The sequence below is a fragment of the Halichoerus grypus genome, chromosome 6, assembly GCF_964656455.1.
Source record: "Halichoerus grypus chromosome 6, mHalGry1.hap1.1, whole genome shotgun sequence".
Lineage (NCBI taxonomy): Eukaryota > Metazoa > Chordata > Mammalia > Carnivora > Phocidae > Halichoerus > Halichoerus grypus.
Genome location: NC_135717.1, coordinates 66,221,892 through 66,237,441, shown reverse-complemented (window position 1 = coordinate 66,237,441; position 15,550 = coordinate 66,221,892). Strand labels below are relative to the sequence as shown.

The following is a 15,550-nucleotide window of genomic DNA, read 5'->3' as shown; positions in this document are numbered from 1 at the left end:
ATTTAGTAAACCAGTTTAGAGATATAAAAATATAAAACCATCCCGGGGGGCTGGGTGCTCAGTCAGTTAAACATCTGCCTTCGGCTCAGGTCATGACCCCAGAGTCCTGGAATCGAGCCCCTGCTTTTCCCTCAACCTCTGCCTGCCGCTCCCCCTGCTTGATCTCACTCGCTTGCTCTCTGTCAAATAAATACATAAAATCTTTAAAATAAAAATAAAAATAAACCATCCGTCAAAGACATTTTCAAGCACTGGCTTTCACCACTCTTGTACATTCCGCTCATTACCTGAGAGAAATTGAGCATTTGGCACTGAGGAATAATTTAGACCAACAATTGCTAGATGGCAGAGTTGTGATCAGAAAGAAAGAAAACAGCTCCAGAGCCAATTAGGTTATAACACAGTTACCAGGGTACTGGAGGTGGAATCTACCCTTTCTGTCTTTCACCCAGCCCCTCCTCATGTCCACCATGGTGCTATTTTTAGCCACTTTGGGAATTATACTGCCTTTCGCCCCAGGTGAATCTTTTTGTATTTCACATGTATACCTTTATGTAAGGTAGAAAAACTACAAAGAACACTTTGTTTTAAAGCACCCTCTATTTGGTAATAACAACAAAAATCACAATCAAAAAAGTAAATTTACCAAGCTGCCAGGATGTGCAGTTTGGGTTAAAGATGGACTCTTCCAAAAATAAACTAATATTAATAAACTCATTTCTATATAGGGCAATTCTGACAAACAATTTTATAATAACATGCTGTCTAAATTATAAAGCTTCTAACCATTAGCTTAAAGACTAGGAGATCAGATTAACTGAAAATATTAAGCGGAAACAAATAAAATCACGTAAAACCAAAAGAAGGAGGAGAGATGCAAACTGTCTTGGACTAACATTTCAAAGGTAAGTTCTTTTACAAACATCATTTCCCAAAATTAAACTATCTAGTTGGCTTTCACTTTCTACTCATCTCACGAACCTGGCTCCATAAAAATTATGCTTTAGAGGCAAATTAACAAGCTAAATCTATTTTCTATGATTCTGTTTTAACTTACTTGTTCAGTTCATTTTCCAATGATACTCGAACTTTTAATTCTTCTAGGTACAGATGCTTGTATTTTTCAAATTCTTTTTCATAAAAATCTTGAAAACTTTTCATTCTGGATAGTTCAAGTTCCAGGTCTTTAATTCTGATTTCCATATGATTTCTTATTAAAGTATTATTAGTTTCTCTTATCTGTCCTAAGCTTTCTTGAGATGCTAGTTGTGTCTAAAGCAAATTAAAAGCATACTTTTAAAATAAGTTTTAATCTGGATAATTATAGTATATTTCTTTCCTTTAGTTTTGAGTCAATGATTCAGAGAGCAATTGTAAATGTGAAAAAAAAGCTGAAGTGGAAAATATTTATCATCAATGTCAACTGAATTAAATCTGAATGATAAAGTTCAATCATTCTTATATTAGAACTCATGCAATCTGATAATTCAGAGAATAACAGAATCATTTAAAACTTTTAAAAAGTGAACAATACAACTTAAGAATAATCCAAGTACAGGGGGTGCCTGGCTGGCTTAGTTGGTTGAGGGCCCGACTCTTGGTTTCTGCTCAATCGTGATCTCAGGGTCCTGAGATAAAGCCCTGTGTCGTACTCAGCATGGAGTCTGCCTGGGATTCTCTCTCTCCCTCTGTGCATCCCCTCACCCGTGCTTTCTAAATAAATAAATAAATATCTTAAAAAAAAATAATCCAAGTACGGTACAATTTTTTTTTTTTTTTTTAAGTAGGCTCCATGCTGGGCTTGATTTCACGAGCCTGAGCTGCTCAACCAACTGAGCCACCCAGGCACCCCATGGTTAAAATTTTTAAAACACCATCTTTTCTTTTCCTGTCAATAGTCTTGTTTTATACCAACTGATCTTAAAAAATAAAATGATTCTCTACTGTGAATCATTCTGAAAAATCAACTTAGTGAGAATAATGATGAAAACTGAAATTTTTAAAGAGAAGGAACAAATGCTTCTAGAAATTTACCAAATTGCTATAAAGGAAGTAGAGGAAAACTATACAATACATATAACCAAAATGTAACTTGCAGTGAAATGATTAAAGCATACTACAGATCAATAAATTAACCTCGAAAAACAGATTGGCTTCTTCTAATTTTTCTGTTATGTCCAATCTTGTCCTTTCTTCAAGCTCCCATTTATATTGTTCTGTTTTACTGTATTCTACCATACTGAATTCTACCATACTGAATTCTACTTGACTTCTGAGGTTTACTACTTGTTCCAACTTCTTTTTATTTTTCTCTAGTTTTTCATATTTCTTCTGCATTTCCTTCATAGATGTTAACTCCTGGGTAAGAAGCTGGTTGTTTGCATCCAGGTATAGACATTTTGAAGACGCAGTTTCCAGTTTTGCTGTAAGATCATCAACCTGCATGAATAAAATAATACAGTTTGGAAGTAGAGTGAAAATAGTCTAATGCAAAACTATGACCAAATTTTTTTTTAAAGATTTTATTTTTAAGTCTCTACACCCAACACGGGGCTCGAACTCACAACGCCCAAGATCAAGAGTCACACGCTCTACTGACAGAGCCAGCCAGGTGCTCAAATTTTAAAATAAATTCATTTTCAACAAAATGTTATCTATATTGTAAGTAGAGTCTTGGAATGTGGAACCTCAAATAACTCAGAAAATCAAGAACAAAATTAAAACCACTAGTAGTTACTAAAAGAGATCTCTGCTATCGTTCTCTTTGCCTCACATTTATACTTTTATTTTTCTATGATTGTTTCAGATCTTTCCTCCATAAAATAACTGTAAGTCATCTCTTAGTAGAAAGTCTCTTAACCCTTCCCTCATCTTAACACTCCATAATTTTTAAAAAGATTTTATTTATTTATTTGAGAGGGAGAGAGAGCAGGAGAGCAAGAGTGCAAGAGCAGGGGGTGGGAAAAGCAGACTCCCCACTGAGCAGGGAGCCCAGCGTGGGGCTCAATCCCAGCATGCCAGGATCACGACCCGAGCCAAAGGCAGACACTTAACTGACTGTGCCACCCAGGTGCCCTGGTACTCCATAATTTTTAAAGAAGTTTTAGGAATATCATAATGACTTATGTAGGTCTGAGCAAATAAATGCTTACCAAAATAAGACTTTGAAAATAAAAATCTAATTAATGAATCTATAAAGACTGATTTTAATGCCATAAGCCTTTTTCTGAATTACAAATGTTTTACGCTAATTTGAATTGCATTCTGAGAAGAAATGATTTGCAAGGTTGAGAAATCACATCTCTCAGTAAAAAAATTTAGTGAGATGATCCATACATTTTGGACCAAAACAAAACAAAAAACCTTAATTCAACAGTATTATAATCCTTTGTTAACGTCCCACAAAATAAGACAAAAACAACCAAAAAACTTGCTGGAGTTTCAGTGATGCTGAATTGGGAAGAACTTCTTTCCTTTAGATATGATTGGTAAGACAAGGTGAATGGATGTGGTGGTTTTATAAATTCTTTGACACTTCTCCCATGACCATCCCCCCCCCCCCAATATGTGCTGGCCTTAGTAACTGGTTTCTAGTGAATAGAATATGGCAGAACTGCTGTGTGATATTTAAGGCTAGGTTACAAAATGTGAGATAGCCTCCATCTGACTTTTTCTACGGAAGCTCACCCTTAGAATCCAGCTGTTGTGGGAAAGCCCAGGCCACCTAGTGAGTCCTCATGCAGATACTGCAGCTGAGACTGCCCCAGCGAACATCCTAGTCAAAAGGCAGCCTCAACAGCTAAACATGTGCATGAACAAGAATAAGGTTTTAGATGATTCTAGTTCCCAGCTTCCAGTCATCCCAGGTGATGCCAAATGAAGAAGAAATGAGTTGGCCTTACTCAGCCTTGTCTAAAGATGTGTGAACAAGATAAATGCTGTTTTGAGCCACTAGGTTTTGAGATGGTTTAGTATGCAGCAATAAATAACTGGCACAGATACTGATATTAAAAATGGGGTGCTGCCATTAAAAACAAAACAAACTAAAAATAAACCTCCTTTGAACCAGGAGGTAGGTGGAACCTGAAAGGATGTAGAGAAGAGTAAGAATGAAAACCAAAAGGGCTTCCAAGAGACTGTTAGTGGAAACCTGATGGCCCTTGAAGAGGCTTACAGCAAAGGTTTCTAGACAAGTGAAGAAAAGGACACTAGAGGGAAAGAAACTCATGCCATAAACCACTTGAAAGGAAACTGATAGGGGAGATAAGCTAAAGAAAGACTATTCAATATGAAGGAACCGGGATTTACTGGGTTCAAATTATCTGTTTCTCATTTACAGCCTCTCCACATGCTGAATTGTCAAATAATGCTAAAATAAATGGCTTCTGGGTTAAGAGCAAATCGAGGAAAACATGGTCTATGGATGAAGCCAAGACTATGAAACCCTTTCTTAAGACCTTGGAAGGATTTAAGGCGTGCCTCCAATTTCTTTAAGGATCTTAAGAGTATAAGAATTTTAAAGGCATTGTCAAAATAAGGTTCACAGGAAACCTGAGGTGAAAAGCTTATCTCAAAAAGACCCAGAAAATGGCTTTTCTAATGGCATGAACTCCAATAATATTCACAGAAAACTCAAAAAGTGAACAGAATTATAGGGGCACCTGGATGGCTCAGTCGGTTAAGCGGCTGTCTTCAGCTCAGGTCATGGTCCCAGGGTCCTGGGATTGAGTCCTGCATCGGGCTCCCTGCTTGGCAGGGAGCCCGCTTCTCCCTCTCCCTCTGCCTGCCTCTCTGCCTACTTGTGCTCTCTATCTCTCTGTCAAATAAATAAAATCTTCAAAAAAAAAAAAAAGTGAAGAGAATTAGAGAAGCAAAAACACTGTTTGCGAGCTTGGACTAAAAGAGACCAAGATAGTACAAGCTGAAAATAGGCCTTTGGGTCTTAGAAGTCCCACAGGGAGGAAGCAGGCTGAAAAAACAGCTAAAAACACAGGTCATTCCTTATGAAAAGGACAGAACCAAGAGCTCAAAGAGTAAAGCAAAGAGCCATGGAGAAGTATTCCCATGGTTAGGACTAAGTCCTAGGTAAAGAACTGACAGCATGCTCCAGGCTGTATTTCAAAACTGCTATGGACTAGCGTGCTTCCGATCTTCTTTCTGAATGGGAGAGTCCTTAGCAGGTTACCAGTTCCTGCATTTTGAGTGGTAGAGAACTGTCACTTTAATTCTCAAGTCTTCATATTGAGAGGGCTTGAACTCAAGGGACTATACTTCAGACACCTTATCCCCACTGCACCTGATTAAAATGGTAAGATCTTGGATTCAAGCCTGAACCTAATGCCATGATAATTGAGATTTGTGGGAGGAGGTGAGTGTATTTTTCATGTTGGAGGAATACAAAAATATGCTGGTTTTTAAATGTGTCCATAGGTTTTTAAATATTCATTCTATTAAAAATAAATAAATAAAAAGACCGTGGGCCAATCTTAGTGACTTATCTCCTAACAAACAGAATATGGTGAATGTGATGCTGTGTGTATTCCAAGGCTAGGTTACAAAGGTAATAGGGCTTCTGCCTTGCTCTCTATCTCAGGCTGCTTACTTGGAATTTCACCCTCCAACTTGTGAGGAAGCTCAGGCCACAAAGAGAGTCTAGGTGTTTCAGCTGCCTGCCTTAGCTATAGTCCTAGTCAACAGCCAGCATCAACAACACCAGAAGTGATTGAACAAACCTTCAAACACTTCCATCCCCAAACCTTTCAGCTGCCCCACCTGAAGCTAGGGGAACAGAAAGAAGCTGTCCTGGCCACACTTTTCCTAACAGATTTGTGAACAAAATAAATGTTATTTATTTAAGCCACTAAACTTTGGGGAGTTTGTTAAGAAAAAAACAAAAAAAGATAAACAGATAAATGGGTGATAAAAAGAGTTAATAAGATACATAACTTATATAGTAGAAATTGGTCTCCATTAAAGTGGGAAGTGATAAATGTCAAGATTAATTTATTAATGACAAACAGTGCTAATGAGAAGCAGCACATAACTAGAAGCAAGATCTAAGTAGTTTTTCTCTCCATTTCCCCCCATTTAGGATGACATTACCTATGCATTTTTTATATATGACCTTTACCCTATGTTGCAGTATGTTCCTTCTAAACCTACTTTGTTGAGGGTTTTTATCATGAATGGACGTTGTATTTCATCAAATGCTTTTTCTGCATCTATTGAAACGATCAGATGATTCTTCTCCTTTCTTTTATTAATGTGGTGTATCACATTGATTGATTTGCAGATACTGAACCACCCCCACAACCCAGGAATAAATCCCATTTGATCATGGTGATGGTTTTTTTAATGTATTGTTGGATTCAGTTTGCTAGTATTTTGTTGAGGATTTTTGCATCTAGGTTCACCAGAGATACTGGCCTGTAGTTCTCTTTGTGGTGTCTTTATCTGGTTTTGGTATCAGGGTAATACTGGCCGCATAAAATGAATTTGGAAGTTTTCCTTCCTCTTCTGTTTTTTTGGAACAGTTTGAGAAGAATAGGTACTGAGTCTTCCTTTAAATGCTTGGTAGAATTGGCCTCTGAAGCCATCTGGTCCTGGACTTGGGTTTGTTCAGAATTCTTTGATTACTGATTCAATTTCTTTGCTGGTTATCAGTCTGTTCAAATTTTCTATTTCCTCCTGTTTCAGTTTTGGTAATTTATATGTTTCTAGGAATTTATCCATTTCTTCTAGATTGTCTATTTGTTGGCATATACTTTTTCATAATATTCTCTCATAACAGTTTGCGTTTCTGTGGTGTTGTTATTTCTCCTCTCTCATTTGTGATTTTATTTATTTGGGTCCTTTCTCTTTTCTTTCTGTAACTCTGGCTAGAGCCTTGTCAGTTTTATTAATTTTTCCAAAGAACCAGCAACTGGTTTCATTGATCTCTTCTAGTTTTATCTTTTTTAAGTTTCTATACTATTTATTTCTGCTCTATTTTTTTAAAGGATTTGTTTATTTGAGAGAGAGAGAGAGTGGGGAAAGGGGCAAATGGAGAAGGAGTGAGGGAATCCTCAAGTAGACTCCCCACTGAGCATGGAGCCTGAAGCAGTGCTCAATCCCAGGACCTTGAGATCATGACCTGAGCTGAAATCAAGAGTTAGCTGCTTAACCGAGCCACCTTGGTGTCCCTATTTCTGCTCTAATTTTTACTATTTCCTTCCTTCTGCTGACTCTAGGCTTCATTTATTATTCTTTTTCTAGCTTCTTTAGGTGTAAGGTAGTTTGAGATTTTTCTTGCTTCTCGAGCTAGGCCTGTATTGCTATATACTTCCCTCTTAGGACCACTTTTGCTGTATCTCAAAAGTTCTGGCGAATGTGTTTCATTTTCATTTGTTTCCATGTATTTTTAAATTTCTTCTTTTATTTCCTGGTTGGTCCATTCATTGTTTAGTAGAATGTTACTTAACCAACATGTATTTGTGGTCTTTCAGATTGTTTCTTGTGGCTGACTTCTAGTTTTATATTATTGTGGTCAGAAAAGGTGCATGGTATGACTTCACTCTTTTTTGTATTTATTAAGGCCTGTTTTGTGGCCTAATATGTGATATATTCTAGAGAATGTTTCAGAATGTGTATTCTGCTGTTTAAGGGTGGAATATTTTGAATATATCTCTTTAGTCCATCTAATCCAGTGTGTCATATAAAGACATTGTTTCCTTGTTGACTTTCTGTTAGTTGATCTGTCCATTGATGTAAGTAGGGTGTTAAAGTTCCCAACTATTGATTATTTCTATTCCTTCCTAAAATATCCAAACTGTACATTGTGTTCATGGATACTTTTACTATTAGGAATAAAAGCAACTTATTCCATTAAAAAAAACTATATATATATACATATACATATATACATATATATACACTGCCTCTCAGGGACATGATCTGAGAAGAGCGAGTAATCTCCCCACTGTATGCCCCAGGCACTGTTCAGATCACTGTTTCCATTATATATTATATATAATATATATATATATATATATATATATATAAAATAAAGTACCGTAGTATTACTGTATTATTATCAATTAGTTCTTTTATGTTTGTCATTAATTGTTTTATGTATTTGGGTGATCCCATGTTGGGTGCATAAATATTTACACTTGATCTTCTTCCTGTCATATTGTCCTCTTTATTATGATATAGTGCCCTTGTCGTTTGTTACAGTCTTTGTTTTAAACTCTATTTTGTCCAATATAAGTTATTGCTATTCTGGCTTTCTTTTGATGTCCATTTGCATGATACATGTTTCTCCATCCCCTCACTTTCAATCTGCAGGTATCCTTATGTCAAAAATGAGTCTCTTGTAGGCAGCATATACATCCTATGTCTTTTGATTGGAGCATTTAGCCCATTTATATCCGAAGTAATTATTGATAGATATCTATAGATAGATACATATCTATCAATATGTAGGTGGTTGTTTATCAACCTCCTTATCAATAAGGAGGTGGTTGTTTCTGGAGATTTTTGTCTGATCCTTTTTTGTGTTTTTGATGCTTTGCTGATTTTCTTTAGTGATATATTTGGATTCTTTCTCTTTGCATGTTTATTAGTGGTTTTGTTTTTGGTTTTCTTTTCTTTTTAGAGAAAACACGAGCGGGGCAGGGAGAGGGAAAGTGAATCTTAAGCAGATGCCATGCCCAGCACGGAGCCCAACGCAGGGGTCAATCTCACAACCCTGAGATCATGACTTGAGCTGAAATCAAGAGTCAGATGCTTAACCAACTAAGCCACCCAGGCACCCCTATTGGTGGTTTTTGATATATAATTTGTATATAACCTCTTCTGCATATAGCAGTCTATATTAAGTTGCTGGTCATTTAAGTTTGAACCAATTCTTTTCTCTTCTTCTCCCCATGCTTTAGATAAGGTATATTTTATATCCTTTGTTTCTGAGTTCCTTAAATTATTTTTTACATAAATGTTGATTTTTGATACTTTTGGGTTTCTTGCCTTTATACTGTCACTTTTGGTCTCTGTTTTCCACTCAAAGAGTCCCCTTTAATGTTTCTTGCAGGGCTAGTTTAGTGGTCACAAACTCCTTTAATTTTTGTCTGGGAAACTCTCTCTCTCCTTCTATTCTGAGTAATAGGCTTGCTGGAAAGAGTATTCTTGGTTACAGATTTTTCCCATTCACCATGTTGAATATATCATGCCACTCCCTTCTGGCTTGCAAAGTTTCTGTTGAAAATATTCCTGATAGCCTTAAGGGGTTTCCCCTGGAAGTTAGTGACTTGTTTTCTTGCTTTTAAGATGTTTTCTTTATCAGTATATTTTGCAAATTTAATTATAATGTATCTTGGTGTTGGCCTGCTTTTGTTGATTTTGATGGGAGTTTTCTGTGCCTCCTAGAGCTTGATGTCTGTTGCTTTCCCCAGATTAGGGAAGTTTTCTGTTATTATTCCCTGAAATAAATTTTCTTACCCCTTTTCTCTCTCTTCTACTGGGACTCCTACACTACAAATGTTATTACTTTTGATGGAGTCACTGAGTTCCCAAGGTCTTGTCTCATTTTGCACAATTCTTCTTTCTCTCCCTTCTTCAGCTTTATTGCTTTCCATTACTTTGTCTTCTAGCTCATTAATTCGTTCTTCTGCTTCTTCCAGCCTGCTGTTCATTGCATCAGGTATATTTCCAATCTCATTTATTGCACTCTTCATCTCTGATTCTTTTTTTAAATTCTTTTATCTCTGTTGTAAGGGTCTCACTGATGTCTCCCATTCATTTCTCAAGTCCAGTGAGTATCCTTATGATCACTGCTCTAAATCCTCCATCAGGCATGATATTTATATCGGTCTCACTTAAATCTCTGGCCCCATGGCCTTATCCTGTTCTTCCATTTGAGATAAATTCCTCTGTTTTCTCATTTTGTCTACGTCTCTACCAGCTTCTCTGTGTTAGAAAAGCCAGTTATGTCACCTGCTCCTCAAAGTAATGGACTTATGAAAAAGACCTCATGTAGTGCCCAGGGTCTGGCACTTAGGGTGGTGTCCGCAGTGTGTGCTGCATGCACTCTGCTGTTGTGTTCTGGCTGCTCTATCCTTTAGGCCAGTCATCTGCAGAGGCTCTCCCCACCTGCTGTGGGCAGTGTTTGGTACCTGGCTGGAATGTAGCAACTTTTAAATTAGGTGTGCTCTGGTGTGCTTGTGAAATGAGACCTGTCACCATCTCCACTAGAACTGAGGCCCTCCTGAATCTGTTCAGGAGATGTGGTGTGGGCAGGGGTCTTCTGGGGGCGGGGGGGGGGAGGGGAAGGCCTGCTGTGCTGGAACTGAGGCAAGAATGATTGATCAGGGCAGTTCCACTGGAGTGCAAGGGGACGGTTTGGTGTAAGCAAATGAGGTAGCCAGTGTCAGAGCTGTGCCACTTCCCACAGGAGGCTCTGTGTTGGTGCTGAGGGGCAGTGGAGGGAAATGGCACCAGCTGGTTCCTTTGTTCCTAGAGAAGTATCTCCGTGAACACTGCCTCTCAGGGACATTCTCTGAGAAGAGCAAGTAATCTCCCCACTGTATGCCCCAGGCACTCTTCAGATCACTGTTTCCATGCTGTATGCTCCCGGGTTATTTACCTGCCTTCTCTCCAAGAGCAGCACAGTGCCCTACAGGCTCTATCCCAGCTAAGCCTGATGACCTTTAGAACTCCAGGCTTTAAGCCCCCCTAGGTGTAAGAACTCATGAAATTCAGCCCCTCTCACCTTCCAAGCCAGTGGGTATGAGGAAACGTTCTCTTTGTGCATTTCCATGTATGCCTCTCCTGCCCTTCTCTATGACCATAAATCCCTCCCCTCTATAGCAGCCAGGATCTGTTTCTCTCCTAAACCATATCTCTGTACTTCTACCTTCTTCAATGTGTCCTCTTCCCTCTCTTTAGTTGTGGAGTTTGTTCTGTCAGTCTTCAGGTATTAGGTGAACCTAGGCTCCTCTTACTCTGCTACCATTTTCCTTTCTCTTAAGACATTTTTCTAAGATACGCTTCAATTACAAATTATTACAACTAGGCAGGAATGCCTCTATAGATTTTCCCCTCAAGTTAGGGGAGAAGAAAGACCGGCAAGCAGAAAGACAATATGATTTGAAGTATAACAGCTGGAAAACTAGGAATTGTTTAATAACCAAAATTGGACCTTTTACCTGATCTCCATTAACTGAAATTCTAAAAGAAATAGCCAGCTTTGAGTAGTTTTTAATCAATCTAATACTCAATCTTCATTCTCCTTTCCTCAGTGAGGAAATAAAGAGAACATTATGGAATCATTTTTAATCTTTTCAGTAGCAAACCAAATGTACTGTCCATTGGCACTATTTAAATTAAATATAGGTGGCGCCTGGGTGGCTCAGTCCTTAAGCATCTGCCTTCGGCTCAGGTCATGATCCCAGGGTCCTGGGATGGAGCCCACATTAGGCTCCCTGCTCCACGGGAAGCCTGCTTCTCCCTCTCCCACTCCCCCTGCTTGTGTTCCCTCTCTCGCTGTGTCTCTCTCTGTCAAATAAATAAAATCGTAAAAAATATAATTAATTAAATATAATTTCTCCTTTATCTTACTCCAAGCTTGTTTATGTGGGGAGGTAAGTAAGACCATCTCATCTTTATGTTGTATCACAATGCTTTCCCATATCATACAAACTGGCTTTGAAAATTTATGGCATTCAAATTGCTAACCTACTATTTGTCTCTGATAACTCAATTAAATACTACCTGACATTTTACAGCTGTATTCTTGAAATAATGTAATGAAATATTTATTCCATTAATTATTTATGGAGCTATTAAAGAACATATTTTTCTATTTCAAGTAAAAGAAGATGGATACAGACAACTGCATTTTCTGAGAATGTAGGATCTGTGCCAAGAACAGGATCAGCACCTGTGTTATACAGAAGAACCAGGTCAAAATAGTATCTAATTGTGAATTACAAGATGATGGATTACCAAGATTTCAAAACAGGAAAGCTGACAGCCCAGAGTTCATCTTTTCCTTCCTGGATGGTGGAATTTATGGATGAGTCTATGCTTTATAATAAGTTAATAAAACATCATGAAGTAACTAATAGACAGCAGATCCTATGACCAAGATTTGATGGAAACGGATGTGGGAGGCACTGAGTGAGAAACTAAACATATGAATGGAGAAAAGAAACAGGACTCTTATCTTTTTGAGTCTAACTTCTCATCATATCATGGAGTCAGCAAGGCATAAGGTGGTAAAAGCCTCCTTCAAGAAGCCAAAAATTTCTACAGGAGTAAAGTTAAGTTCTACTACACTTTTATTAGTACATAAGTGAGTGGTAAATTTGCAAGACGACTAGGGAAGAATTCTCATAAAATCTGATTGGGCAGTGACATAAGGATAGACATATAGATAAATGTATTAGAATTGACAATCTAAAAATAAACTGTCACATTATGGTGAATTGATTTTCAACAAGGGTGTCAATTAAATGGAATAAGAATAGTCTTTTTAACAAATGGTAGTGGGACAAAGTAATAAAGTTAGACCTCTACCTCATAGCATATACACAAAATTAACTCCACATATAAGAGCTAAAATCATAAAACTCTTAGAAAAAAACATATCATTTGTGACTGGATTTGGCAATGGTTTCTTAAGACACCAAAAGAAAAAACAGATTAAGTATATTTCATCAAAATCAAAAACTTCTTTGCTTCAAATGTCACCATCAAGAAAGTGAAAAGGCAAGCTACTGAATAAGAGAAAATATTTGAAAAAGCCTATATCTGATAAGGGATTTGTATTTAGGATATACATAAATAACTCTTACAATAATGAAAAGACAATCCAATAAAGAAATGGTCAAAGGAATTGATTCATTCTTTAAGGAAGATATAGAAATGGATAATAACCACATAAAAAGATGAGCTACTCAACATCATTAGTTTTTGTTAGTTTTTTTTTCTAACGTTTTATTTGTTTATTTGACAGAGAGAGAGAGCACAAGCAGGGGGAGCCGCAGAGGGAGAGGGAGAAGCAGGCTACCCGCTGAGCAGGGAGCCAGATGTGGGGCTCAATCCCAGGACCCTGGGGTCATGACCTGAGCCGAAGGCAGACGCTTAACTAATTGAGCCATCCAGGTGCCCCCTTAACATCATTAGCTTTAAGAAAAATGCAAATCAAAGCCACAAGATTGATGGAACTCATCAAGTGTATTATGCTAAGCCAAACAAGTCAGTCAGAGAAAAAAAAATACCATATGATTTTACTCATATGTGGAATTTAAGAAACAAAACAGGTGAACACAGGGGAAAGGGGGAAAAAAAGAAGAGAAAGGGAGGCAAACCATAAAAGACTGTTAACTATAGAGAAAAAAACTAAGTGTTGCTGTAGTGGAGGTGGATGGGGGGTGGGCTAGATGAATGATGTACTTGTTGTGATGAGCACTGGGCGTTGTATGTAAGTGATGAATCACTATATTCTACTCCTGAAACCAATATGTTAACTAACTAGAGTTTTAAAACTTCAAACAAACAAACAAACAAAAAACCCCACAAGATGCCATTTCCCACCCACTAGGATGGCTATAATAAAAACAACAGATAATGGCAAACACTGGCTAAAATCAGGAAAAATGAGAACCTTCAAACACTGCTGATGAAAATGTAAAATGGTGCAGCCATGTTGGAAAACAGTGTGGCAGTTCCTCAAAGCGTTAAAAAAAAAAAAAAAAAGAAAAGAAAAGAAAAGGTTAAAGAGAGTTACCATATGACCCAGCAATTCCATTTGTAAGTATATACCCAAGAGAAATGAAAACATGTTCACACAAAAACTTGTACATGTGTGTGTACAATAGCATTATTAACAATAGCCAAAAAGCAAAACAATCGAAAGGTCTACCAACTGATAAATGAATAAATAAAATGTGGTATGTCTGTATAGTGGGATATTATTCAGCAATAAAAAGAAATAAAGTACTGACACATGCTACAAAATAGGTATAACTTGAAAATATTATGCTAAATGAAAGAAGGCAGTCACAGAGGACCACATATTGTGTGATTCCATTGATATGAAATGTCCAAAATAGGCAAATTTATAGAGACAGAGAGTAAGTAGTGGTTCCCTAGGGCTAAGGAGAGTAGGGAAGGGGAACCTAGCATAGGGTGACAGGTAAAAGGTACAGGGCTTCTTTACAGGGTGACAAAAATGTTCTAAAATTGATTGTGGTACTCTTTGAATATGCATACTACGTTCATTTTATCTCAATAAAGCTGTTACCCCAAGAAAATGTAGCACGTATATAAAATTAATAGAAAAATCTGTATTTCACTGCTCAAAGCACTGAGTGACTTATTTCCCAAAATTAAATGATTTTGGAGTCCCAAAACTAATTAAAAATTACCTTCTGTTTTAGCATATTAATCTGACTCTCCATTTCAATTTGATTGGTTTTTGAATTTCCAGGGAAAGTAAGCTCTCCATCTTCATATTCACTTAACTTTCTCCTTGTCACGTTTAAGAGTTTCTTAAATCTGTGGAAGGTATAGAATGAGTAAGTCAGGTTCTTTAAGAGTAAATATTTAATAATTGTTTAAATAGATAATATGTTCTATCATATAAACAAATCTATAAATTATGATCTCTCATTTGTCCCAACCTCACATTGTTTAAGAACATACTAACTAAATTATAATCTCAGGTAAAAAATATGAAGAAAATTTTTATGACACATATGGCAGAATTAATACTGTAAGTATATTAAGGGTTCTTATACATAAGTTATTAATATTTATTTTCAGTATGTTAATATAATAATCTATTATTAAATAGTGACTATAAACCAGAGACCAGTATCCAAGGTGAAGAAGAAAAGCATACTTATCCATGAATGTTTTAAAAAGACACAAAAATACATTTTGGTACCCACTAACCACAGTCTACAAGAAGAAAAGAAAATACATACAAAAAACATCAAAGGAGATCACTCAAAAAAAAAACAGAAAGAAAAATCTTTAAAGTCTGAGTTGAGAGGAAAAATGAAGAGACAAAGCTTTAGAAGAAAGGAAATCAGCAAAGAGATAATGTGTGATGGTCTATGAGACTGTTTTAGGAAAGAAGTTACATATCTTGGCTAGGACACTGTTAACAAAGTGAAAGGTTGCAAAACAATGCAGAGAAAGACAGTTAAATGAGAGAATATCAGAGAACAAATGTAAGTACTCAGCAAAAAAACAGAAAGGGAGCCCTGTGGGAGCTACAGACATTGGAAAGAACTCCTTTTTTTTTTTTTTTTTTTTTAATCTGAGTGGTAAAAGCATGATTGCTAATTTTATTCTTCTTCAAGTCAGACATATATTTTTCTCTGTATATTTTATAGTTAAAAAATGCAGAAAGAAAATATAAGCAAGTTGAATCAAAAAAGATGGTGGAGGAGTAGGAGAGCTTAGTTTTGTCTGGTCCGGAACTCACTAGATAGCTATAAAATGATTTTGAATGAATGTTTGAACACCTGTGAACTCAACCGGAGATCTAAGAATTGCTGTAATT

General features: G+C 36.8%; 1 protein-coding gene across 9 annotated transcripts in view; it reads right to left on the bottom strand.

Moving 5' to 3' along the window:
• Nucleotides 1-15,550, bottom strand: part of LOC118546253 (ankyrin repeat domain-containing protein 26-like) — a 108,806-nt gene that overhangs the window by 15,324 nt on the left and 77,932 nt on the right. For 8 of the 9 annotated variants that reach the window (XM_078075284.1, XM_078075285.1, XM_078075286.1 and 5 more), the window contains 3 exons: nt 14,406-14,535; nt 2,137-2,439; nt 1,058-1,272 (listed from right to left, as the gene is read on the bottom strand). In XM_078075284.1, the coding sequence (XP_077931410.1) occupies nt 1,058-1,272; nt 2,137-2,439; nt 14,406-14,535 (648 nt within the window). The remainder of the gene's footprint in view (nt 1-1,057; nt 1,273-2,136; nt 2,440-14,405; nt 14,536-15,550) is intronic. The other variant, XM_078075289.1, reaches the window with a different exon arrangement.